This window comes from Mobula birostris, chromosome 23, assembly GCF_030028105.1.
Source record: "Mobula birostris isolate sMobBir1 chromosome 23, sMobBir1.hap1, whole genome shotgun sequence".
NCBI lineage: Eukaryota > Metazoa > Chordata > Chondrichthyes > Myliobatiformes > Myliobatidae > Mobula > Mobula birostris.
In genome coordinates, this window is record NC_092392.1 from 56,681,653 (window position 1) to 56,709,270 (window position 27,618).

The window sequence follows — 27,618 nt, forward strand, 5'->3', positions numbered from 1 at the left end:
TCCTCAAGCTAATAACTAATCTTGTTTAAACTTTTAGCAAATAGTGGACAAGTTACCCACATTTTATGCCCAAGACACATGCTTCAATTTCCAGCAACATGATCTCAGAATTCATTCAGTAAAATATATCTAATCCCCCTGCAAACAGAACCAGTTGTTGTCGCTAGGATACCAGATGAAAACCCATCAAATATGTATTCAGAAAAAGTTAATGTCAAAAATTTAATATCAAACATTTTCTTGTTAATGCCTGCAAGAAAATGAAATAAGTACAATTTATGAAAACTATCTATAAACAGAAATAACTAATGTGCAAAAGACATTGGATAAATACAATAAATACTAAGAATATGAGTTGTAGAGTCCTTGAAAGTGAATGTGTAGAATGAGGAATCAGTTCGCTATTGAAGTGAGTAAAATTATCCACGCTGATTCAGGATAATAACTGTTTCTGAACCGGATGTTGTGGGAACTAAAGCTTCTGTATCTCCTGCCAAATGGTAGTGAGAAAAGAGCATGGCCTGGATGGCTCTATGTACAGGTGCTCAGTGGTGGGGAGGGATTTTCATATGATGTATTAATGTACAAATTGAAATTAGTCATTCTTCCTTTACATAAAAAAGGATGATGAGTCTTCATTCTGCTGAAAAACCACCTCCATTAATTCAAAGTCTTGACATCCAGGAATGAAGCAAAAGCAGTTCTTCATTTTTTACTACCACAAAATAAGCTGATAGATTGAAATCTCCCATCTAGTTCACTTGTAATCTTACAGTAGAACTCTGTCTGGTTGGGCAAATTTCCCCTTCCTTTGCACGGTCAAGATTATGTAATCCATTTAACACAAACACTAGATCACAAGATATAGGAGCAGAAGTAGGCCATTTGGCCCATCTAGTCTACGCCACCATTCAATCATGGGCTGATCCAATTCTTCCAGTCATCCCCAATCCCCTGCCTTCACCCCATACCCTTTGATGCCCTGGCTAATCAAGAACCTATTTAATTCTGCCTTAAACACACCCAATGACTAGTCCTCCACAGCTGCTCGTGACAAAAAATTCCAGATTTACCACACTGTGACTAAAGCAATTTCTCTGCATCTCAGTTGTAAATGGACATCCTTTAATCCTGGAGTCCTGCCCTCTTGTCTTGGAATCCCCAACCATGGGAAATAACTTTGCCATATCTAATCTGTTCAGGCCTTTTAACATCCAGAATGTTTCTATGAGATCCCCACCTCATTCTCCCGAACTCCAGGGAATACAGCCAAGAGCTGCCAGATGTTCCTCATACAGTAACCCTTTCATTCCTGGAATCATTCTTGTGAATCTCCTCCGAACCCCCTCCAATGTCAGCATATCCTTTCTAAATAAGGAGCCCAAAACTACACACTAAGTGTGGGGTCTCACAGGTGCCTTATAGAGCCTCAACATCACATCCGTGCTCTTATATTCTATACCTCTAGTAATGAATGCCAACATTGCATTTGCCTTCTTCACAACCGACTCAACCTGGAAGTTAACCTTTATCTTGCACAAGGACTCCCAAGTCCCTTTGCACCTCTGCATTTTGAATTCTCTCCCCATCTAAATAATAGCCTGCCCGTTTATTTCTTCCAAAGTGCATGACCGTACACTTTCCAACATTGTACTTCATTTGCCACTTCTTTGCCCATTCCCCTAAACTATCTACGTCTCTCTGTAGGTTCTGTTTCTTCAACACTACTGGCTCCTCCACCTACCTTTGTATCATTGGCAAATTTAGCCACAAATCCATTAATACTGTAGTCCAAATCATTGACATGCATTCGTAAAAAACAGCAGTCTCAACACCAACCCCTGCGGAACTCCACTGGTAACCAGCAGCTAGCCAGAATAGGATCCCTTTATTCCCATTGTTTTCTGCTGACCAGCCAATGCTTCACTCATGCTAGAAGCTTCCTTGTAATTCCATGGGTTCTCATTTTGCTAAGCAGCCTCATGAGCAGCACCTTGTCAACGGCCTTCTGAAAATCTAAGTACACCACATCTACTGCATCTCCTTTGTCTACCCTGCTTGCAATTTTCTCAAAGAATTGCAGGTTTGTCAGGCAGGGTTTTCCTTTTAGGAAACCATACTGGCTTTGGCCTATCTTGACATATGCCTCCAGGTACTTCAGAATCTCATCCCTAACAATCGATTCCAACAACTTCCCAATCTCTGATGTCAGGCTAACAGGTCTATAGTTTCCCTTCCGCTGCCTCCCACCCTCCTTAAATAGAGTAAGAACGGAAAATTACAAATCATCCAGTACAATGCCAGAATCTATTGATTCTTGAAAGATCCATCATTAATGCCTCCACAATCTCTCCAGCTACTTGCTTCAGACCCCGAGGGTGCTTTCCATCAGGTCCAGGAGACTTATCCACCCTCAGACCATTGAGCTTCTTGAGCACCTTCTCAATCATAATTTTCACTGCACAAACTTCACTTCCCTGACACTCTTGAATGTCTGGTATGCTGCAGACGTCTTCCACTGTGAAGACTGATGCAAAATACATTCAGTTCCTCTGCCATCTCAGCATCTCTTATTACAGCATCATTTTGTATTGGTCCTATATCTACCCTCAACTCTTTTACCCTTTACATACTTAAGTAAAACTTTTAGTATCTTATATATTAGTCACCAGCTTCCTTTCATAATTCACCTTTTCCTTCCTAATGACCTTCTTAGTTTCCTTCTGCAAGTTTTTAAAAAAGCTTCCACTAGCCCTGGCTTCCTTGTATGCCCTCTTTTGCTTTTACTTTGGCTCTGATTTCACTTGTCAGCCACGGTAGTGTCCTTCTTCCATTCGAAAATTTCTTTTTGGAATATACCTGCCTTGCACTTCCCTTATTTTTCGCAGAAACTCCAATCATTGCTTTGCTGTCCTTCCTGCAAATGTCCCTTTCCAGTCAACTTCGGCTAGTTCCCCGCTCATGCCATTGTAATTTCCTTTATTCCACTGAAATACTGATACACTGGATTGTATTTTTTCCCTCTCAAATTTCAATGTTAACTCAATCATATTGTGATCACTGTTCCCCAAGGGTTCCTTGACCTTAAGCTCTCCCATCACCTCCGGGTCATTGTACAATACCCAATCCAGCATAGCCAATCTCCTGGTGTCCTAAAAAGTCATCCTTTAGACATTCTACAAATTCTCTCCCCCGAGGTCCCGTACTGACCTGGTTTTCCCAATCCACTTTCACTAAACATTACTTGCTTAATTACAGGGACAGCAAATGTTATTCTAGGTGCCAGATGACTAAATGCCCTAATATGGTACCCAGAGTATTACCCCCCCCCCACAAAGATAGTTATGTTGAGAACAATTTTGCACCTGATTAATGTTCAAAATTACTTCACTGTACAAGGTACAAAAACCTACCCACTATGTCAGTACTGTCATCCAGGAGATCAATCCAATCACTTATGCCATTTGTTAGCGTCACAGAACCTGAAGATTCTGCCGGCTTCAAGCCAGGGGACACTGAAGTGTTCATGGGCGATTTTACAAAGCCCAAGGAAGTTCTAACTGAAGGTGCACACTCATTTTCCTTCAAGGATTTGTTGCTGGCCCTTCTTGAACCCGAGCTACTAGCAGTTGATGTTTTGGCTTTTTTCATTGCTGGTGAATGTGAAGAACTAGAAACAGTTGAAGAAGAATGACAATTTCTGTTAACCCAATTTGTTTGGACAAGAGAAATACTGGAATCTCTTGACTTGGGTGATACTTTTAACTTTTCAGCACGACATTTTTTTGATGGTACTTTCAAGTATTTTTTAGTAGCAGAACCCGTTCTTGTAGAAGTGGAAGCTGTGTTGGATTTTGTAGACTTCTTACTAAGTAGTGGACTTAGGGCAGATTCATTTTGCTTTGAACAAACAGGAGTCTTCTGCTGCAAAAAGGGAAAAGAGGCTTTGCCCTCGACAAATAATTGCTTGGCACACTTTTGAGGAGTCCCAGTTGTCACAACAAGGCACTTCTTCGGTGGATGGGTTGTGTTCTTAGTAGCCTAAGAGAAAAGCAAGCATTTAAATTAATATTGATAGATGCGTCTACCAAAATAAAGTTTATTTCTACTTGGGTTCAATGGTCACATTTTTTAGATACTACTCCCACTCAATAACTGCTTTCATACATTACATTCAATAAACATGATTCCCACCCATCCCCCACCCTCACAAAGCTATAGCAACTCTATCCAATAGTATAGTTTTCTCACATTCTACTACCTCCCAAAATGGGATTCCAGCATTCTCCCTGATGACTGCTGTTGGTACTTCAGGAGATCTTTTTAGCAATGTTTGCTACTTGTATTTAACCTGCCAAAACATTTATAGAATGTGATCTTCCCAATTTCTACAACTACTCCATCTGGTATCTCTATTCAACTTTAGAAGCATGCTGTCAGGTCCAGCAATCTGCTTTTTGTACACTTGCCTCCAACAATACTTAGAAGCCCAGAGCAAAAGGGAGGAACTTAATTTCCATTATTTTATTGTACAAAACAGCTTAAGTGCCATTCCTCCCATTCTCAACTCATCCTCTAAAGCAGGAACACATTTTTTAAAATATGTTTGTAGACAAGCAAATTCTTTGTCATTCTTTGTTTTTAAAAACAATATTCCATACACCAACCGATAACATGCCAAACTTTACCAATTTGCCACAGTTGCACAATTCTTCATTTGGTACAATGAATTAAATCTTTTAAGGACTTCCTTAAACACCTGTTTTTCTACTATTTTTATACAATTTCCCTGTTCACAAAATTGGAGAGTACTAAGAGAACTTCAAAGGCAAAAACGGAGTTTTAGAGCAAAGCTTTACTCAAAATGTAAATGATTAATTTCAACTTTAAAAATCTCTTCTCATTACAAATGTATACTTGCTAGCTATCAAACACCACAAGCTACATTTTCCAGAGTAGATTTGCTCTTTCCACAAAATTAACCAACTTATAATAATACTGAAAAAAAAATTGGCTTTGCAACCCATTTTTGAAAAATACACTAGAAATTTAAAAACACCTGAATGAGGTGACTAGGCAATATGTTTAAATAGTGGAGGTGGGGATAATTTTGCATTCCTAGTGCTTTTGAACTTCAAAAAACACTGCAGCAATAATAATAGATCTGCACCACCTCCCTCAACAGCAGCTACATTTTCATCAACAAAAATTGCCTTTCAATTCAACAAGTGAGTGAAAACTTATTTATTTGAATTAGGAAAAACTAATTTGAGGAGCATTCATAACACATGGGACCATTTAGAAACATTGTGTTGCTATTTTGCAGTTTATCCATTTCCAGAAGCCGGGGACGGTAACCAAGTTGGGATTAGACTACAACTTCATAAAACCATCAATTTCACAACAAAGGATTTTAAAAACCAGCACATCTTTTTTAAAAGCTCAAAAATACCAGAATTAAACACAATACTATAGTTGGGCTGGTACGCAAGCTTAAAATTCAATTGTACAAGTTGTGAAGACTAATGTAAGAAAATACAACTAAAGGGGCAAAGGGATACAAATTAGAAGGTTATTAACAAGTCCCAAGGAAGAATAAGAACGACCAGTTCTGCAAAGTTCCAGTACTGTAAATCACCATGTAGCAAGAGAAACAGTGTAGCAAATATTCCCGCAAGAGATAGGAAAGGAATTAGCCAAAAGTCGGTTCCATAATACAAAACATGGGAACCAACATTAAATAGAATTAAACCTAACAAGTTTCTTTTCCCAATCTGTTTACATATACTTTTCTAAAGATGTCCACTGATGATCTTCCAGATCTCTCCAGGTTCAGACAGTTTAAGATTAGAAGGTAGCAGCTAATCAGGAAAAGTGGGATCAAGCAACTGACAGTTAAGAAAATACAGCACTTCATTAAATGACATGGCAACAAAGATTTTAGAAAAATCAATTTGAGCAGCAATAAAATGTGCCTCTAAATCACCAAATTTGGCAAATTGTAAACTATAAATGTGGAATATTTAACCTGTATTATTAGACTAAAACATAGATTCTGCAGATGTTGGAAATCCAAACATACACACACACACACACCAAAATGCTATGGGATCAATAGAGAGAAACAGTTGACATTTAGGTAGACATCCTTAATCAATCCTAAGGAAGAGTCTTGGCCTGAAATGACTGTTTATTCCTCTCCACAGATGTTGCCTAACATGTTGAGATCCTTCAGCATTTTAAGTTGTTAAACCAGAGATGAGAAAGAATGTCATCCAGAGGGGCTGTGCATAAGACCACAAGAAATGCTCCTCACATTAACTCTGTCATTCCCAGGATCATTCTTTTAAACCACCTCTGGACCCTCTCCAATGCCAACACATAGATGAGGGGCCCCAAAACTGCTCACAATGCTCCTAGTATGGTCTGACCATTGCCTTATAAAACCTCAGCATTACACTATTGCTCTTCTATCTAGTTCTCTCAAAAGGAATGCTAACGTGGCATTCGTCTTACTGATCAACTCAACCTGCAAGTTAACCTCCAGGGAAAGACCTTTATGCCATGGACCAATACCATTAAGCAACAGGTCTGTGGACCGTAGGTTGGGAACCCCTGCTTTCAGAATTTTGCACAAGGATTCCCAAGTCCCTTTGTACCCAACTTTGAATTTCCACCCTATTTAGAAAGTAGTCTATACTTCTTCCTTCTACCAAAATGCATGATCATTCACTTTCCTACACTATTCCATCTGCCACTTCTGTACCATTTCCACCAATCTGTCTAAGTCCTTTTACAATCTCCCTGCTTCCTCAACATTTTACCTGCCCCTCAACCCATCTTTGTATACTCTGCAAATGTGGCCACAAACCCATCAACTGTCACCCAATCATTGACATATAAACACAGAAAGCAATCCCAACACTGAACCCCACTTGTCACCAGCAGCCAACCAGAAAAGGCCTCCTTTATTCCCACTCCTTGCCTCATGCCCGTCAACCAATCTTCTATCCATGCTAGTATCTTTCCTGTAATACTTATGGACGCTTACGATAAGCAGTCTCATGTGCAGTACCTTGTCAAAGGCCTTCTGAAAATCCAAATAAACATCTACTGACTTTGTTTATCCCACCTGCAATTGCCTCAGAGTTCTAACAGATTTGTCTGGCAAACTTTTCCCCCCTCAAGGAAACCATGCTGACTTTGACCTATTTTACCATGTGCCTCTGTACCACAAGACCTCATCCTTAATAATGGAGTCCAAAATGTTTCCAACCACTGATGTCAGGCTAATTGACCCACAATTTCCTTTTGTCTACCTCCCTTCCTTCTTAAGGACGCAGTGATATCTGCAATATTCCAGTCCTGCAGAACTAGTGATTCTTGAAAGATTACTAATGATCATTAATGCCTCCACAATTTCTTCAGCTACATCTTACAGATTCCTGGGGTGTAGTCCATCTAGTCCATGTGATTTGTCTACTTTCAGCTTTCTCCCCAGTAATAGCAATCACATTCACTTCTGCCCCCAACAGTCGAATTCCTGGCTTAATGCTAGTGTCTTCCAGTGAAGACTGATACAAAATACTTACTCAGTTCATCTGCCATTTCTTTGTCTCTCTCCCCCCCGCCCCACCACCATCTCTCCAGTGTCTTTTATCAGCAGTCCAATATCTGTTCTTGCCTCTTTTACTCTTCATGCATTTGAAAAAGCATTTGATATCTTTATTATTGGCTAGCTTTCCTTTACATTTAATCTTTTCTCTAATTGTGGCTTTTCTAGTTGCCTTTGTTGTGGTTTTTATTAAAAAAAAGTTTCCCAATCCTCTAACTTCACTATTCTTTGCTAAATTATATGCCCTAATTTTTGCTTTCATGCTGTCTTTGATTTCCCTTGTCAGTCACAGTTGTGTCATTCTGCTTTTAGAATACTAAATCTTAGGATGCACCTATGCAGCACCTTCCAAATTCCCCCATAACCCCGGCCATTCCTGATCTGCTATCCTCTTTCTATGAACTTTGACCAGCTCCTTTCCCATGCCTCCAATTCCCTTTACTCCACTATAATACTGATACGTCTGATTGTTTATTCTCCCTCCCAAATTGCAGGGTGAATTCCATCATACTACAATCACTGCCTCCTGAGGGCTCCTTTACCTTAAATTCCCTCATCAAATCTGGTTCATTATACAACATCCAATCCAGAATTACCTTTCCTAGTGCCATTTTGTAGTCATTCTACAAATTACCTCTAGCGATCCCGCACCAATCTGATTTTCTACAATCTACCAACATAATGAAATCCCCATGACTATCATAACACTGCTCTTTTTACATGCCTTTACTATCTTCCGTTGTAATTTGTATCCAACATCCTGATTACTATTTGGAGTCCCATCAGTGAGTTTTTACCTTTGCAGTTTCTTAACTCTACCCACAAGGACTCTACATCTTCTGATCCTATGTCACTTCTAAGAATTTGAATTCATTTTAAAAAAGCAGAGCCACCCTACTCCTTCTACCTACCTGCCTGTCCCTTCGATACAATGCATACCCTTGGGTGTTAAGCTCCTAGCTAAGATTTTCTTTCAGCCATAACTCAGTGATACCCACAATGTCATATGTGCCCATCTCTAATTACACTACAAGATCATCTACTTTATTCCGCACTCTGCATTCAAATACAACACCTCCTGTCCGGAATCCACTCATTTTGATTATGCCTCCATGTCACACTTCAGCTCATCCCACTGACGGCAATTTTGCCCTGCCATCTGCCTCTCCATCCTCCGTCTTGCTACATTGACTTGAATACCAACTGCCCCATCCTCAGCCCTATCACTCTAATCTCCATCCCCCTGCCAAATTAGTTTAAACAGGGGTTACCAATTTTTATAATATATAAATGCTTGAGACCAATACCATAAAGCAAGGGGTCTGCAATCCCAGGTTAGGAACCCCTGGTTCAAAACCTCCCAAAGGCCTTAGCAAACCTGCCTGCAAAGATATTGGTCCCCCTCAGGTTCAGGTGTAACCTGGCCTCTTTATACAGGTCACAACTCTCGAGGGGAGATCTCGATAATCCAGAAATCTGAAACCCTGTCCCTTGCACCAATCCTCAGCCACACATTCATCTACCAAATCATCCTATTCTTTCTCAACGGCGCATGGCACAGGCAGTAATCCAGAAGTTACTACCCTGGAAGTCCTGCTTTTCAGCTTTTTACTCAACTCCCTATATTCTCGCTTCAGGATTTTTTCCCATTTCCTACCTGTCGTTGGTACCGATATGCACCACAACTTCTGGTTGCTCACACTCCCTTTCAGAATGCTGTGGACCCAGTCAAAACCATGACCCTGACCCTGGCACCTGGGAGGCAAAATATATTTCCATGTCTTTATCACATCCACAGAATTTCCTGTCTGCTCCTCTATAAAATCCCCGATCACAACTGTACACGTATCCACCCCCCCACCCTTCTCTTCTGAACCACAGAGACAGACTCAGTGCTAAAGACCCTGTTGCTGCTGCTTCCTCCCCCCACCCCCCACAGATCATCCCCCTCAATAGTATCCAAAGCAGCAGACATTACTGAAGGGGTACAGCCACAAGGGTACTCTGCACTGCCCTCCTATTCCATTTCCCTCACCAGGTAGTCACCCAGGTACCTATCTCCTACAACTTAGGAGTGACTACCTCTTCATTCTCCCATATGAGCAGAAGGTCAAGCTGCAGGTCTAGTTCATTAACACTGGAGCTGCAGCTCAATGCACTTCATGCAGATGTAGTTATCAGGGAAATTGAAGGTCTCCCAGAGTTCCTACATCTCATACAAAGAACATTCATAGTGCACATGAGCCGGTCGTGCATGCAGCCTGTTACAGCCGTTCCGATTAGTATTCTTACTTTTTAAACCTACGCTATTTTTTGTATTTTTTTTCCCCCCGGTAACACGTCAAAGCTGCACCCTCTCTAACATGCTGGTAGAGATAGTTTTATTTGGGTTTTTAGCACAGGAAATAGTTACATCCTGACACGCCAGACAGAAGCAAGGTCACATTGTTCATTCCAGGGACCAGCTGCTGTGCTAAACCGGCTGGTTTAGCCAGCAGAGCGGCGGACACCCCTGCTGAAATCTGGAGGAAAACACAGGATGCAGAGGGGGATCACAAAGTCGAGGAAAGAGGACGGGGTCGAGACAACAGAGACTTATGGAGAAGAGGAGTTCAGTGGGTAATAAAATGGACGAGTTCACAGCGCTAGCCAGGCATCAGAGAACATTTCAGAAGTGCAGTGTGATGTGTTTCACTGGAACGGAGCTGCACGAGGACATTCCCGATCAAAACTTTTCCATGGACGGCTTCCAGACCGTTCCAGCTGACCGGAAGTGTACTGAGAGTGGTAAGCGTAAAGGAGTTCGGTGCTTACTGTTCTGGTTAACAACAGATGGTGCAATCCGGGTCATATTACGACTGAGGAACGTGTTTGTAGACCGGATATTGAACTTTTTACTGTTGGACTTCGCCCACATTCCACAAGATACAACACTGGGTGGCACAGGAGGCCGTTCCTGCCTGTGGCCATCGAACTTGCAGCTCCTCCTGTGGAGGGTCAGGCACCCTGAGCCAATAGACTGGTCCTGGACTTATTTTCCATCCGGCATAGTTGGCATTTTGTTGTTTGATTGTTTGTGGTTTTTGTATTGCTATATTTATGCTCTATTCTTCGTTGGTGCAGCTATAACGAAACTCAATTTCCCTTGGGATCAATAAAGTATATCTATCTATACCACCATCTCTGGACACATTCTCAGCACACTAGCTGTGTATAATAGACAAAAAAAAACTTACCAGAAACTTACTTAGAACCTCCACCAGTGCTTGCCCAAGCCTGTTGAGCCAAAGCCTCCCACTAACACTGGCCCACTACAACAATGGCCACTCTGTTTACACCTTGCTTACTTTTAATGGCTCAAAGTCACTGCCAATTTTCAAATGGCCCCCGCGTTGCAACGATGTCTCACTTGCTTCTTCAAATTATGACTCACTCCTGACAGTCTTGTTCTTTCATATGGCACCTGCTTCGCAACGATCTCGCTCTCACTTGCTACTTCAAATTAAGTGCAAAGTGGTGGCTGATGAAATTGGTTTATATGAGAAAGCATTGGCACAAGATGGACTGGTCAGGGAGAATAGGACTAAAGGGCAAACTTGCAGTTCAGCACACAAATTAGTCGCACCTGAATAATCTGTGGCCCTACCATTAATGTACATTTGAAAATTCACCCACAAATTCTGGAATCTTCCTTACCACCATCCCCACCCCAAAACAATCTACTAAATATTCTGATTGAAGGTAAATTGAGGAATATTCTGATGTACCTTGTGGCAGAGAAATTTAATGGTCATTGCCTAGTGCTAGCTAAATGAGAACAAATATTCCACTCATTTTTTAAGATGGGAAGAATAATGAAGGTGGGAAAGTGTGATGGTGGGAGAGAATCTTGACACATTTGAGAAATTAAACTAACCTGGGAAAGGTTGAGGGAAGGCAAGATCTAAGATAGTGAAAGTTACAAAATAGCACAATGCAGTGGAGAGACTGGTAAAGCAAACACTGCACCTTCTCCACTACAAAAATGGTGGGATAGTAAAGAAGCAGGAAAAGAACAGTAATAATCAGTAAGGATACTGATACAAATGGGGGGGGGGGGCAAAGTACTGAGAAGTCCATTCAATGAATATTTTTCAGAAAAATGCCAAGAAACAAAAAAAAAATCAACTAGACCAATTTAAAATAAAATTCTGCACGAAATCAACCATGGTAATATAGAATAAACATTTCCTTCATGTTTAGGAGAATATACCAAGCTCCCAAACATTTGTTTAATGCAGAGGATGCTTAGTATTTGTTTCACTGGTGCCAGGTATCTTAGCTCTTGTTCCTGGCACAGATCCTCGGGGCCGACTATTACTTATTCCAATCCAGTTTTATTTTCGGGCTCGGAGGTGGCTAACAAGACAGGAAACCGCAGAAAGGTCAGAAAGTGCCTGATGGAGTAGTTTACGGGTTAGTGTCTTTGTAGTGAAGGAGGATGAGAGGTGACATTGTAGAGGTGTACAAGACAAGCAGCATCAATTCCAGAAATCCCCCCCCCCCCCCGGGCTAAAATGAGGGGCATAATTGTAAGGTGAATGGAGGAAAGTACAAGGGGGAAAGAATGTCAAAAGCAAGTCCTTTTTGTTTAAAAATAAAAAAAGTACTGGGCACATGGAACACATTGCCAGGAGTGATGGCAGAGGCAGATACATTAGGGCCATTTAAAAGACTCTCAGATAGGCACACGGATGAAAGGGAAATGAAGAGCAATGTAGGAGGGAAGATTGATCTTAGAATAGGCTAAAAGTTCAGCACAACATTGTGGGCCAAAGGGCCTATAATATTCTATACAGCAAGTGACCCAAAGAAACACAGTCTTAAGCTTTAAAACAAAATGTAGTGAAATAGAAGGGGCAAGTGGATCAAGATCTGGAAGTTAATATAAGAGCAAATTAAACAGCACAACTCACTCATGCTAGAATGATGGTACACTCATGGATATGTAACAGATTCTTATCCAAACTTAAAATTGACAGGATACAGATTTTCTAGGTCAATGCTTCTAGAACCAGTAGCAAGCATCTCAATAAAGGGACAGACCATTTTAGGATTAATCAAAAAAAAGCTGTGGTAGCTTATGTTCACTCAAGCACTTAGATTTCTGGATATGGAACCGGGTTGATCAGATCACTTTCTACATCTCTACAGTTCAGGAATGAGAAGATTCAGGGCTACCTCTGTTCCTTTGTTCTTACCTTCACCTATGCAAACTGAACAAGGACTAGACAAGGAACAATACAATCTTTGATTTAGTACTTTAACAACTGAGAAAACTAAAAATAAAGGAACATCTGAATAAATGATAAAGCAACCAGGTCAAGATAAAAGGAAGAGCTTTACTATCTGACAAAGGCCACCAGTGAAATTATGTCAAGGCTTTTAGTGCACCCATCTCAGGAGTGGCAGTGGCTCAAGAACTGTCAGCCAGCAAGATCTACCTTTGCCAAATATTGACGGTTTGGTTTGTGAAAAATCTCAAATGGCAAATCCACAAGACTACTAGCAGGAAGAGGCACCAGGTAATTGTATTCAAGCCATTCAATAGAATAGTGTCTGATCTGACATTTCAGATTTACTGTACTGCCTTCTTTCTCTCCTCTCCAAAATACACAAGGCCCTATTCTCTGCAGACCCCCAAACGGGTACTCCTTAATAGCAAGGCTGGCTCCCAACTTCCTTGGAGAAGTGTCTCACCATTCACTCTGTTCTGCCCTTGAAAACCAATGCTTCATACTACCTTCAACTCTTCCAAATACCTCTCATTTCTCCGCCTATCCTTTCCTTGTAGGGCAGAGAGAGAGAAAAAAAAATCACTCCATAAAATCATTCTAAAGCATCTTCTCTAAAATGCCTCCAATGAGACTCATGTTAAACTGCTCACAATTCCAGATGTGGTCTGACTACAGTTGCAGTAAGAATTGCCTACTTTTATATTCTAACTCCCTTGAAACAGGTTTCGACATTCCATTAGCCCTCCCTATATCTTGTTAGACTGATGTCCCAGCATTACGCCTTATGCACCAGAACCCAGATATCCCTTTATGCTGCAACTTTCTGCTATACTTATAGTATTCCTTCTTTCAGTTTACATTTTCCCCACATTTGCCAATCGGCTACCAACAACTGTATATTGCAGAGCAGTTGGCTTTGCCTTCCCACCTATTTTTTGGTTACCTACAAAATGTGGTTTTCGTAAATTTGCTTCCAAGTCTTACAAATGGTTAGTCCCAGCACCAATCCCTGTGGCACCAAAATGATCAGTCTGTCCTCGAAATAAAGGATCCTCTTATCCCCAGCCTCAAGGCAAACCTCGATCCAACAATATGGGCTCTTGTAGCTGAACCAAAAGTTACACTTCTCATGAAGAAGTTCAAGCACAACTCATCTACCACTTCCCCTTTATCTGTTCTGGCTGAGACAACCAAACCTTGGGTCAGGCATGGCTTGTTTCATGAAATAGTGTTAATTCTACTTCATTAGATTTCAATTTTTCCTGAATAATTGACTATAGTTTTTACAATTCTAACTGGACTTTAGCTACGTAGTTTCTGCCACCCTCCATTTTCCCCTGCATTGAACATTAGCACTTCCCAGAAATGAAAGTTAGTAAATACAGTGGTTGCACATCTTCTCAATAGAAAGTTTAGAATCCTAGGATGCAAGTCACAGCCTTTAACCACACTATTTTGAACTGACAATTCTGTGATTCCACTTGGGGAAAGCTGAGCTTGTCTATATTGTACTGAGTCTCACTTAAGCCTTATTCCCATCTTTGCTCATCCACATTAGAGCAGGGGCACATTGCAAAGCAGAACCACCATTAAACACTTTTAACATCTTGTCCCAAATAGCCTAAAGAAAAAATTCTGAATATGTTCTTGTTCAGTGAAGTTATGACCCATTTTCAGGGAATAGCCTCCCTACTTCTAGAGCATTCAATACAAGTCTTTTGCAAAGTGCTGTACAAGATCCAAATGTTTGGCTAAAGGTTGTTTAAACTAGTCTTTAATGAGAAGCAACAAAAGTACAAGATAAAAGACCAACTCACAGATCTAGGTTTCTTCTCATCATTAGCAATGTTCCTATCCTGGGTTGTAGCTGATGCTTGATAAGGTTTACTGTTTTGCTTGGAAAAAACAGGGCTTAAAATAAGAGGGACAATGTGAGAAAATTAAAGGCTAGATAGATAAATAATGCAATCTGTAGTAATGATTGAAGAAATGTTAAGATCTTTTATACCTGGGTGTCTCGGGAATTTCAAAGTCTGATATATCAGAATCCACCTCAAATAAACATCCATCATTTAGGGGATCCGAACCAAGATGTGTTGCTTTTTCACAAGATTCAATTCCTTCCAGGCCATCCGAAATCAGATCCATGACGATATGACTTAACAGTTTAAAAACCTATAGCTGTCCCAATAATTGAAAAGCAAATCACAAAGGGTATTCTGCAGATTATGGCAAGCCCGTAATGAATGGAATCCTCAGGATCTGCATCAAAAAGATGATACGATTACAATACAGCTGTAAACATGCTTGTATTTCCATTTGACAGGTATTTAAAACGGGAAAGTTGAAATGAAATCTTCCCTGCTATATGACAATTGCTTTTAAAAGACCACAAAATAAGCTCTCCTCAGCTGATTTATTCCACAGTGCAGCATGAAGGGACTGCTTCATTATGCCATTGGACAGGTCTTACATTAGATGGAGTAACAGGGAAGCTTGGAATATTTAGTGGAGTACCTAAACTTAGTGCATTATCCTGATGAATTACATTTCCCTGCAATGCTGCAATACCCAAATTTTTATATTTGAGTTTATCTACTTTTGGCTATGGCAGTATAGAATCTTTTACCTTCACAAGGAGTGTGATTAGCTTAAATTTAAGAACTGCTACTCAATGACCATTTAATCAAAATGTAATGTAATTGATTAGGGATGGGGGAGGTTCATTTATGGCAGTGAAGTACTTGATTTCACATAAAATCACAGTACTGGCATGATTTAAGTGCATCATTCAAATTTATTACTACATTTTATTTAAAGACAAAGAAAATTTAACTTTGTCACATGCACAAAAAGTACAGTGAAATATGTCATTTTGCATCAGCAAAGATTATGCTGGGCAGTCTACAAGTGTCACGATGCTTCTGGAACCAACACAGCATGCATACAACTCACTAACCCTAACCATACGTTTTTGGAATATAGATGGAAACCAGTGCACTGGGAGGAAATCCACATGGTCAGTGAGAATATACAGGCAGGAGTGGGAATCAAAGCCCAGCTGATGCTGTAATGCATCGCACTAACCACTACAGTAGAATGCCATTATTCACTGTATATATTACACTATTTTTAAAATTAACACTACTTATTCCAAGAATTGTGTCTCTTGACAAACAGTGGCACAGTGACAAAAGTCACTGCTACACAGCAACAGATCAGACTTCAATCCAGACACTGGTACTGGGTGTGAACTTGTACACCACCTCTGTGGCTGTATAGTTTACTTGCATATTAAAAAGACATGCAGGTTGAAAGGTTAATTAGCAACCATAAATTGCCCCACATATAGGTGGGTGAGAGAACCCACTGTTGTCTATAAGGAGTTTGTATATTCCCCCATGACAACGTGGATTTCCTCCAGGTGCTCCAGTTTCCTCCCACAATCCAAAGGCATACCATTTGGTAGGTTAATTGTCCATTGTAAATTGTCCCAATTTAGGGTTAAAATCAGGGGTTGCTGGGCAGTAGGGCTCAAATATAGCTATTTCATACTATAGCTTAATAAGTAAATTAATAAAAGAATCTGGAGAGACTTAATAAGCATGTAGGAGGATAAAATGTAGGATTAGTGATGAATGGTTGATGACTAGTAGATTTGGTAGGCTTAAACAGTCACTGTTGTGTCTCTGATACAGTCCCCTCCCAAAGATATACAAGCTTACTTTAATACAAAAACAGTAGATGACAAGCTCATCTCTTTGAGAGAAACTGATGAGACATTAAAACTGGCTGGACAAAATTTCTATTTGGAAAAACAAAACAAGACCAAATACAGTAGCTAATAACTAGAATGCAGAAATTGTTATCAAAACATTAAGCCACCTAGGAATGTAAAAAGGAGATTCCAGAAGGCTACAATACACACCAGTGAATAGACAGATCAAAGTTAAAAGAACTCATGTTCCAGGCAATATAACTGGATTCATTTTCAACCATACAGCAAATATGTTTGTTTAAACGACATGCTCTGGAAATAACAAGAACTCTAGTATCCTGGTAACATCAGCATCCATCATTTATATGAAAGAGTTTGAAAAATAACTATTCTATAATAGATTTCAAACCACTACTACAAGGTCAAACACAGACCAAGTTATTCCAAATATATAAATCATTAATCCTTTCAAATGTGCACTGGTTTTAGGATATTAAAGACCTAGATTGTAACAAATCCAGCCTCTCTGTCACCCTACCAATTTACCACTAACATCAAAGCTCCATGTCCATCTTGCAATTAGTTTTATATCCATCCTTGGAAGAAGTGGACTCCCATGGCGGAGCATACAGAAGCCGGGACTGGACAGGACTTCACCGGCCTGAGGTCACTGGGCACCAAGCTCTGGGCCCAGCTAGCACGGTTCCCTTCGGCGCATTACTAAAACCAGACTGGAACAGCACAATTGCAGTGAGGGACCGAGCACAGAGGCGAGAGCGGGATAACGGTGCAGGGAACGGCCAGACCCCACACGCACTTACCGGCCCGGCTCCAGCCGCTCCCGCTCAAACAGCCGCGCAGGCGCACAGAACCCCCTCCACAAGGCCACACCAATGCTCAATATCAGCTCACTTTGCGCCGTCCGTCATTTCCAAACAACATCTCTCATTGGCTAACGTCTACCAAGTTCCCGCCTCCTTCCCACCGGCTTCCGTTTCGCTCACCAGCCGTTGGCCTCTCGCGCGGCAGTGACGTACTCCAAATGAGAATCTTGTCTCCCATTGGCTGCAAGATGCAAGCGCCAAGGTCCAATCGCAGCTCCCGCTGGTCTCCCTTGTCATTGGTTGTAGATTACAATTTCTTTCCGGAGTGTGGTTTCTCAGAGTTGTTTTGTTTGTGATAGACTGGACGACTTATATCACATAGGAATTTGGAGAAACAAGAAATTAACTTTTATTGAATAGCGTTTAATTGCGTAACGGTGCTGACGCTTTGCAATAGTTCAACTAAGCTAAAACGTTTTGTTGATTGTTTTCGTTTGTACTGACTTGAGACTTCTCGCTTCGTTGTCCAACAATAATCAGCCTGCGTTGATGGATTCCAGTTGCCCTGATACCACAATGCCCATGACCGCAGTGTCCTGGTGAGACCTTTCACAATGCTCATCGCTGATAGCGCCAAAATGTGCAGGGAAGAAGTATGAATGGGATTGCAGAAAATAAGTCTTTAGTGTCAAATTGCTCTTCGTGGTTCTGTATGCTTGAAGCATGTTGTCAACCATCGCCGTGTAGTTTAATACTCTGCAGTTGTCAAAGTTTTCAACAACATCCTTGAATGCTTTTGATGTGATTTTCTCCGGTCCCACTAAAAGTTCTTCAAATTGCCTGGCATTGGTGACCTGTTCAATTTGTGGACCAACAAAAATGACTTTGTTAATCTTGGCATCAGTTATTCTGGGAAACACCTGTCTCAAAAATTGAAATCTTTCAAGGAAACTTTTATGCCTGGTGACGTCAGCTTCCATCTTTGCAGTCTTGAACACAGTAAGTCTGATTTTCCTTTGGCAAACCAAAGTCTCTGACCAAATTATTTAACTCAGATTGAGTTATCAGATGAGGCTCTCTGGACATAAAAGGTTCAAAATCTGTATCAGTGTCAGTGTTGTTTTCCATTCCTGGCTGGTGCATCACGGCATCTATATCTGCTTCCTCTTGACTCCAGGTCTCTGGTGGCTTTGGTACTGGAAGACTATTGTCACGTGGCACAGGTCTCATGGTGAAGGGAGAGTGGGGTATTCAATGGATTTCTTGTTTTTAGCAGAGAAACCAGACACACTGGTCAGGCAGAAGGAGCAGTCTGTCACATGATCCTTCTGCTCTCGCCATATCATTGGGACAGTGAATGGCCATACTCTAAGATCGACAGCCCATGTTGCACAACAAATGTGAGGAGCCCAGGCTTTGTCTTGATTACCAATTTTGCACCCAAAGTAGAGCTCGTAGGGTTTCTTAATAAGAGGAGTCATGCTCTGACTTTGAGGTACTTGTCACAAATATAACAGGAAGTATCACAGCTGTTGCAACATTGGTGAGATATTTTGCTATCACAGATACTCCTGAAAATACAATTACTTTATTATGATGTGTACACACAATATGCAATGCATGTAGAGCATGTGCATCAACGTTTTGACAATCCGATATACATGTAAACACAATGCATAGAACGGTTTGCGCAATGCTTTTACGTCCTTTCTAAAACCTGTCCTCCCATGCAGCATCAGCCCTGCCTAAGCATGTCTGCACAAGATATAAAACTTGTGGGCAATATTTTAATTGACTTGGTGCGTGATAGGAAATTTCAATGTGATTTTCATGTCAGCAGTCCAAAATCCATAAGATACACCCAAAAGTATTCAGGAAGCAAAATTTTTATTGTCCAGTGTTATTAATCACTGGGCCTCTAGTCACTCTGTATACCAATCATTGATCACTAGTCACTCAGTTAAATAGTTAAGTAGTCACTTCAGCTACAGACCATTAATTGTCCACTGACTGGTCACTGACCACTACTCACTCAGACCACTGCGACCGACCATAAGCCATCTAGCCCACTGATCACCCAGCTAAATGGGCATTTCAATTTTCAGATATACACAGCTCAGATATTGTGTCAGGCATTCTCTCCATATATCAAGTCAAAGCAAATTTGTTATCTATATTCCACTTAGAGTTTCATTTTCTTGCAGGCATTTCATGAAAATATATAAGTACAGTAGAATTTATGTAAAAGTACGCATAAACAGACACCAATGAACAAGACAAATTGTAAAATTAAAATAGTAATACTGAGAGCATGAACTGTAGAGTCCTTGAAATTGATTCCATATGTTGTGGAATCTCTTCAAAGTTGTGGTGAGTAAACTTATCAATGGCAGTTCAAGAGCTGTTGGTTGTAGAGCAATAATTGTTCCTGAACCTGGTGTTGTGGGGCCTAAGGCTCCTGTACCTCTTGCTATCATTTGCTAAGAACTGTACATTACTTTTAAAAGGGAGAAAACTCGAAGAGCATCAGACATCGTAATATATATTTTGCCATTATATATTGTGAGAAGAATTAAAAAGACACGGTTATTTCTTCAGCAGTTTGACCTGAGCACGACTGCGCAAGCGTGTGGACTTCAGCCAGTGAGAACAGTGAGAAGAGTTTAAAAGGAGACGGCCTTATAGAGCGGACGACGGTGTAGAGGCAGACAGAGTAGGAAGCTTTGGCTCAACGGGGCTTCGGTGATAATGGGTCTAGATGAGATAGGTTGCCTGTGTAGAATACAGACAGGAAGTATGTGTGTGAGGCTGGTGTTCTGTGCTCGGTGTTAGATGAGGGAGGTCCAGGAGACTCCCAGCCTCCCGGACGGCCACATCTGCACCAGGTGCGTGGAGCTGCAGCTCCTTAGGGTCTGTATTATGGAACTGGAGATGCAGCTCGATGACCTTCGTCTGGTCGGGGAGAGCGAGGAGGTGATAGAGAGGAGCTATAGGCAGGTAGTCACACCGGGGCCACGGGAGACAGATAAGTGGGTAACAGTCAGGAGAAGGAAGGGCAGAAGTCGGAGGCTAGAGAGCTCCCCTGTAGCTGTACCCCTTGACAACAAGTACTCCTGTTTGAGTACTGTTGGGGGAAATGACCTACCTGGGGGAAGCAACAGTGGCCGTGCCTCTGGCAAAGAGTCTGGCCCTGTGGCTGAGAAGGGTAGGGAAAGGAAGGGGATGGCAGCAGTGATAGGGGACTCTATAGTTACGAGGTCAGACAGGCAATTCTGTGGGTTCAAGAAAGAAGCACGGATGGTAGTTTGCCTCCCAGGTGCCAGGGTCTGGGATGTTTCTGATCGCATCCACAATATCCTGAAGTGGGAAGGAGAACAGCCAGAGGTCAAGGTACATATTGGTACCAACGATATAGGCAGGAAAAGGGAGGAGGTCCTAAAAACAGGCTACAGGGAGTTAGGAAGGAAGTTGAGAAGCAGGACCTCAAAGGTAGTAATCTCAGGATTACTGCCTGTGCCACCTGACAGTGAGTATAGGAATAGAGTGAGGTGGAGGATAAATGTGTGGCTGAGGGATTGGAGCAGGGATTTAGATTTCTGGATCATTGGGACCTCTTTTGGGGCAGGAGTGACCTGTACTAAAAGGACGGGTTGCACTTGAATCTCAGGGGGACCAATATCCTGGCGGGGAGGTTTGCTAGGGCTATTGGGGAGAGTTCAAACTAGAATTGCTGGGGGGTGGGAACCAAACTGAAGAGACGGAGGAAGAGGCGGTTGGCTCACAAATAGGGAAGGCTTGGAGACAGTGCGAGAGGGAGGATAGGCAGGAGATAGAGAAGGGATGTGCTCTGACTGATGGTTTGAGATGTGCCTATTTTAATGCAAGGAGTATTATGAACAAAGCAGATGAGCTCAGAGCGTGGATCAGTATTTGGAGCTATGATATTGTAGCCATTACAGAGACTTGGATGGCTCAGGGGCAGGAATGGTTACTTCCAGTGCCAGGCTTTAGATGTTTCAGAAAGGACAGGGAGGGAGGCAAAAGAGGTGGGGGCATCGTACTGTTGATCAGAGATAGTGTCACGGCTGCAGAAAAGGAGGAGGTCATGGAGGGATTGTCTACTGAGTTTCTGTGGGTAGAAGTTAGAAACAGGAAGGGATCAATAACTCTATTGGGTGTTTTTTATAGACAACCCAATAGTAAAAGGGACATAGAGGAGCAGATTGGGAGACAGATTCTGCAAAGGTGTAATAATAACAGGGTTGTTGTGGTGGGAGATTTTAATTTCCCAAATATCGATTGGCATGTCCCTAGAGCGAGGGGTTTAGATGGGGTGGAATTTAGTTAGGTGTGTTCAAGAAGGTTTCTTAACACAATATGTAGATGAGAGGAAAGACAGTACTTGATCTGGTATTGGGAAATGAACCTGGTCAGGTTTCAGTTCTCTCAGTGGGAGAGCATTTTGGAGACAGAGATCACAATTCTATCTCCTTTACCATAGCATTGGAGAGGGATAGGAACAGACAAGTTAGGAAAGTGTTTAGTTGGAATAAGGAGAAATATGAGGCTATCAGGCAGGAACTTGGAAGAATAAATTGGGAACAGATGTTCTCAGGGAAATGTACAGAAGAAATGTGGCAAATGTTCAGGGGATATTTGCATGGAGTTCTGCATAGGTACATTCCAATGGGACAGGGAAAGTATGGTAGGGGACAGGAACGGTGGTGTACAAAGGCTGTTGTAAATATATTCAAGAAGAAAAGCAGAGCTTATGAAAGCTTCAAAAAATTAGGTAATGATAGAGATCTAGAAGATTATAAGGCTAGCAGGAAGGAACTTAAGAAAGAAATTAGGAGAGCCAGAAGGGGCCATGAGAAGACCTTAGTGGACAGGATTAAGGAAAACCCCAAGGCATTCTACAAGTATGTGAAGAGCAAGAGGATAAGACATGAGAGAATAGGTCCAATCAAATGTGACAGTAGAAAAGTGTGTATGGAACTAGAGGAAATAGCAGAGGTACTTAATGAGTACTTTGCTTCAGTATTCACTACGGAAAAGGATCTTGGCAATTGTAGGGATGACTTACAGCGGACTGAAAAGCTTGAGCATGTAGATATTAAGATAAAGGATGTGCTGGAGCTTTTGGAAAGCATCAAGTTGGATAAGTCATCGGTACCAGACAAGATGTACCCCAGGCTACTGTGGGAGGTGAGGGAGGAGATTGATGAGCCTCTGGCGATGATCATTGCATCATCAATGGGGACGGGAAATGTACCAGAAGATTGGAGGGTTGTGGATGTTGTTCCATTATTCAAGAAAGGGAGAGGAGATAGTCCAGGAAATTATAGACCAGTGAGTCTTTCTTCAGTGGTTAGTAAGTTGATGGAGAAGATCGTGAAAGGCAGGATTTATGAACATTTAGAGAGGCATAATATGATTAGGAATAGTCAGCATGGCTTTGTGAAAGGCAGGTTATGTCTTAGGAGCCTGATTGAATTTTTGAGGATGTAATTAAGCACATTGATGAAGGTAGAGCAGTAGATGTAGTGTATATGGATTACAGGAAGGCATTTGATAAAGTACCCCTTGCAAGGCTTATTGAGAAAGTAAGGAGGCATGGGATCCAGGGGACATTGCTTTGTGGATCCAGAACTGGCTTGCCCACAGAAGACAAAGAGTGGTTGTAGATGGGTCATATTCTGCATGGAGGTCGGTGACCAGTGGTGTGCCTCAGTGATCTGTTCTGGGACCCCTACTCTTCGTCATTTTTATCAATGACCTGGATGAAGAAGTAGAGGGATGAGTTAGTAAGTTTGCTGATGACACAAAGGTTGGGGGTGTTGTGGATGGTGTGGAAGGCTGTCAGAGGTTACAGCGCGACATTGATAGGATGCAAAACTGGGCTGAGAAGTAGCAGGTGGAGTTCAACCCAGCTAAGTGTGGGGTGGTTCATTTTGGTAGGTCAAATATGATGGCAGCATATAGTAATAATGGTAAGACTCTTGGCAGTGTGTAGAATCAGAGGGATCTTGGGGTCCGAGTCCATAGGACACTCAAAGCTGCTGCGCTGGTTGACTGTGTGGTTAAGAAAGCATACAGTGCATTGGCCTTCATCAATTGTGGGACTGAGTTTAGGAGCCGAGAGGTAATGTTGCAGCAATATAGGACCCTGGTCAAACCCCACTTGGAGTACTGTGCTCAGTTCTGGTCGCCTCACTATAGGAAGGATATGGGTACTATAGAGAGAGTGCAGAGGAGATTTACAAGGATGTTGCCTGGATTGGGAGCATGCCTTATGAGAACAGGTTGAGTGAACTTGGCGTTTTTTCCTTGGAGCGACAGAGGATGAGAGGTGACCTGATAGAGGTGTATAAGATGATGAGAGGCATTGATTGTGTGGATAGTCAGAGGCTTTTCCCCAGGGCTGAAATGGCTGCCACAAGAGGGCACAGTTTTAAGGTGCTTGGAAGTAGGTACAGAGGAGATGTCAGGGGTAAGTTTTTTACTCAGAGAGTGGTGAGTGCGTGGAATGGGCTGCTGGTGACGGTGGTGGAGGCGGATACAATAGGGTCTTTTAAGAGACTCCTGGACAGGTACATGCCGCTCAGAAAAATAGAGGGCTATGGGTAACCCTAGGTAATTTCTAAGGTAAGGACATGTTCGGCATAGCTTTGTGGGCCGAAGGGCCTGTATTGTGCTGTAGGTTCTCTATGTTCCTATGTTTCTAATGGAGTACTTATTATCATTCCACACTTTCTTGTGTGGAATTGATATTTAACAGAATACTGTTGGATGATGCTTTGTTGATATCTATTTGAATATCATAAGATTATGATTATGAGGACATGCAGTCCCCTTTTATTGTCAATTAGTAATGCATGCATTAAGAAATGATAAAAATGTTTTTCCAGAGTGATATCACGAAAACACATGACAAACCGACTTAAAAACTACAAATGTTTGTAACAAAAACCACATAATTATAACATATAGTTACAACGGTGCAAAGCAATACCGTAATTTGATAAGAACAGACCATGGCACGGTTAAAGTCTCAGAGTCTCAGATTATGTGAAATTTCAATAGTTCACTTTAATATCAGAGAACGCATACAGTATACAACCTGAAATCCTTACTCTTCACAGACACTCATGAAACAGAGAGGAAAAAACCCAAAGAATGAATGACAGAAATTGATTAGAACCCGAAGCCCTCTCCCCCCTCCCACACATGAGCATCAGCAAAGAATCAACCCTGCCCCTCCCCTCCCCTCACTTGTTCCAGCAGAACACATCAGGACCCCCCACCATAACATACTTGTCGAACTATCAAATTAAGGAACCGTAGTTCACATTCATCACAGAAAAAGCCCTCCCAACTTCTAAGTACATCAACAAGGAGCTCTGCCAAAAGAAAGCATCATCCATCATTCATCATCACAGATCCCCACCATCCAGGCCTTCTTCTTCCTGCTACCATCAGGAAGGAGGAACAGGTCTGCGTCCCATCCCACCAGCTTCAGGAACAGGTAAGCTCCTGAAACTGTGTGAACATCCTCACTCACCACCACTCTGTATTGATCGTTGAATGCAACCTATAGACTCACTTTTCAGGACTCTACAATTCATGTTCTCAGTGTTATTTATTTATTATTATTATTATTTCTTTCTTTTGTTATAGCATAGTTTGGCTTCTCTTGCTTGTCAGTCTCTGTGTGTAGTTTTTCATGGATTCTATAGTCCTTCATTCTGCTGTGAATGCTTGCATGAAAATGAATCTCAGAATACTACTTGGTGACTTATACCTACTTTGACACCAAATTTACTTTGAACTTTGCCCTTTTGATGTGTGTTAATGCTGAGATTTTCTTCGTATTCGATTATATCACTTCAGTATAAGTAATAATCACACCACGGAAGAAAAAAAACACTTGAACTAGTAGATAATTTGGGATACTTGATGGAAAGGAAATTGGAGGCATTCTGATAAGGCTTTTAAAGGCAGGAAGGTGTAATTGTTTATAAAGGAGAAATATTTTTAATGACACAGGAAGAGCCAATCAACCCATCAGGTCTGAGCCAGCTCCTTTGGAGCACTTACCATAGTGCATCTCTCCATCCTTGTTTCTCTGCAGACAAGAAACTTATTCTCTTTCACTCATCCCATTATCTCCCCTTTGCTGTTAACACCGAGGGGCAAGTTAACGGTAACTGATTAACCTACTTTGGAATGTAGAAGGGAACTAGACTAGCCAGAGGAAATCTGTGTGGTCACGGAAAGTGCACACAGACAACACTCAAGTTCAAGTTTGAACCTAGTTCACTAGTTACCTGGAACTATGGGGTGACAGCACTAATTGAAGCATTACATGCCGCCACCCATGCCTGACAAGAAAGTGGTAACCTATCTCAATGACCTCATCCAGTCGCACTTACATCCACTGAGATGGAAGTGCTTTGAGAGGTTGGTCATGAAGCATATCTAATCTTGACCTGGATCCACTCCAATTTGCCTAACATCATAATAAGTCAACAGCAGATGCCTTTTCAATGGCCATGCATTCAGCTCTGGAGCACCTAAAAAATGAAGATGCTTATTTTTGACTACAGCTCAGCACTCAACACTATCATCCCCTCAAAACTCATCGCTAAGGTCCAAGACCATGACCTTGATTCCTCCCTCTGCAACTGGATTCTTAACCTCCACACTTGCAGGCTCCAGTCAATACAGATTGGCAACAAAATTTCCTTCAAAATCAGCATCAGCACTACAGTTCTGTGTGCTTATCTCCCTGCTCTACTCGCTTTCTACCTATGATTGTGTGACCAAGTACAGCTCCAATGCCATCACCTCTGTTGGCCAAATCAAAGGTGGTGATGAATCGTAATATAGGAGAAAGGTTCAAAATCTGTTTGAATAGTGCCAAAACAGCAACTTCACACTCAACATCAGTAAAACCAAAGAACTGATTATTGACTACAGGAAGAAGTAGCTGGAGATCCATGAGTCATCTTCTTTAGGGGATCGGAGTAACTTTAAAACGCTTGGTATCAGAAGATCTGTCCTGGGAAGGCATGCCAGCACCTCTATTTTTGTAGAAATTTGTGTACATTCAACATGTAACTGAAAACTTTGACAAACTTCTTCAGATGTACAGTGGAGAGTATCCTAACTGCCTGCGTCGTGGCCTGGTATGGAAACAGCAATGCCCAGGAATGGAAACGTCTACAGAAAGTGGTGGATACAGCTCAGTCCACTGCAGGCAAAACCCTCCCAACACATTTACAAGTAACGCTGCAACAAGAAAGCAGCATATATAATCAAGGACCCCATCCAGGTTGTGCTTTCTTCTCCCTACCACCATCAGGTAGCCTTAGGTCCCACACTACCATAATCAGGAACAATTATTACCCTACAACTATCAAGTTCCTGAACTGGGATGGATAACTTCACTCTCCATAATTCTGAACTGGTTCCTCAACTTACAGAGTCACTTTCAAGAAATCTACAACTCATGTTCTCAGTATTATTTATCATTTATTTGCCAATTTTTTTTCTTCTCTTACACATTGGTTGTTTGTTAGTCTTTAGTTATGTATAGATTTTCATAAATTATATTGTATTTCTTTATTTTCTTGTTAATGCCTGCAAAAAATGGTAACATATACGTACTTTGATCATACATTTACATTGACCTTAACTTTGAACTTTTAGATACCCAGAGGTTTCTGCAGCTAGTGTTCAGCAGGGTTGAATAGAGACAGCATGTGGGATAAAAGTTTATTGAGTCAGAAGATGCCTTAAAAGAGCAGTGTATTGTAATATCACTATAATTCATATTAGGTTAACTGTAGAAGGGGCATAACTTACAATCAGTTATCATTTTTATAAGATGTTTATTTTCAGTTTTGTTCCCTAATAAATATCTCATCCTCTTATATCTTCATCTTCTATCTCTTCTTCAAAAATATCCTACTTACAAGTACAAACGTACAATGCCCAGAGCTTACTATCATTCAGAATCAGAACCAGGTTTAGTATTGTAGACATACGTTGTGAAATTTATTGCTTTGCAGCAGCAGTACATTGCAATACATAATAATAAAAACTATAAATTATAGTAAGTATATATAAAAAAGAAAATTAAATTAATTAAGTGGTGCAAAAAAGACAGGAAGAATACTG

General features: G+C 41.3%; 1 protein-coding gene across 5 annotated transcripts in view; it reads right to left on the reverse strand.

Annotated features, from left to right (window-relative positions):
- The window catches only part of LOC140186829 (uncharacterized), a 29,320-nt gene extending 11,835 nt beyond the window's left edge, over window positions 1-17,485 (reverse strand). For 2 of the 5 annotated variants that reach the window (XM_072241445.1, XM_072241443.1), the window contains exons 1-4: window positions 17,431-17,485; window positions 14,900-15,153; window positions 14,709-14,802; window positions 3,414-4,041 (exon numbers count right to left, since the gene is read on the reverse strand). In XM_072241445.1, coding sequence (XP_072097546.1) covers window positions 3,414-4,041; window positions 14,709-14,802; window positions 14,900-15,039 — 862 coding nt within the window. In that variant the 5' untranslated portion in view covers window positions 15,040-15,153; window positions 17,431-17,485. Of the gene's footprint in view, window positions 1-3,413; window positions 4,042-9,272; window positions 9,352-14,708; window positions 14,803-14,899; window positions 15,154-17,162; window positions 17,407-17,430 lie in introns of those variants that run through there. The other 3 variants (XM_072241444.1, XM_072241447.1, XM_072241446.1) reach the window with 3 other exon arrangements.
- Between the last annotated feature and the right edge of the window lie 10,133 nt (window positions 17,486-27,618).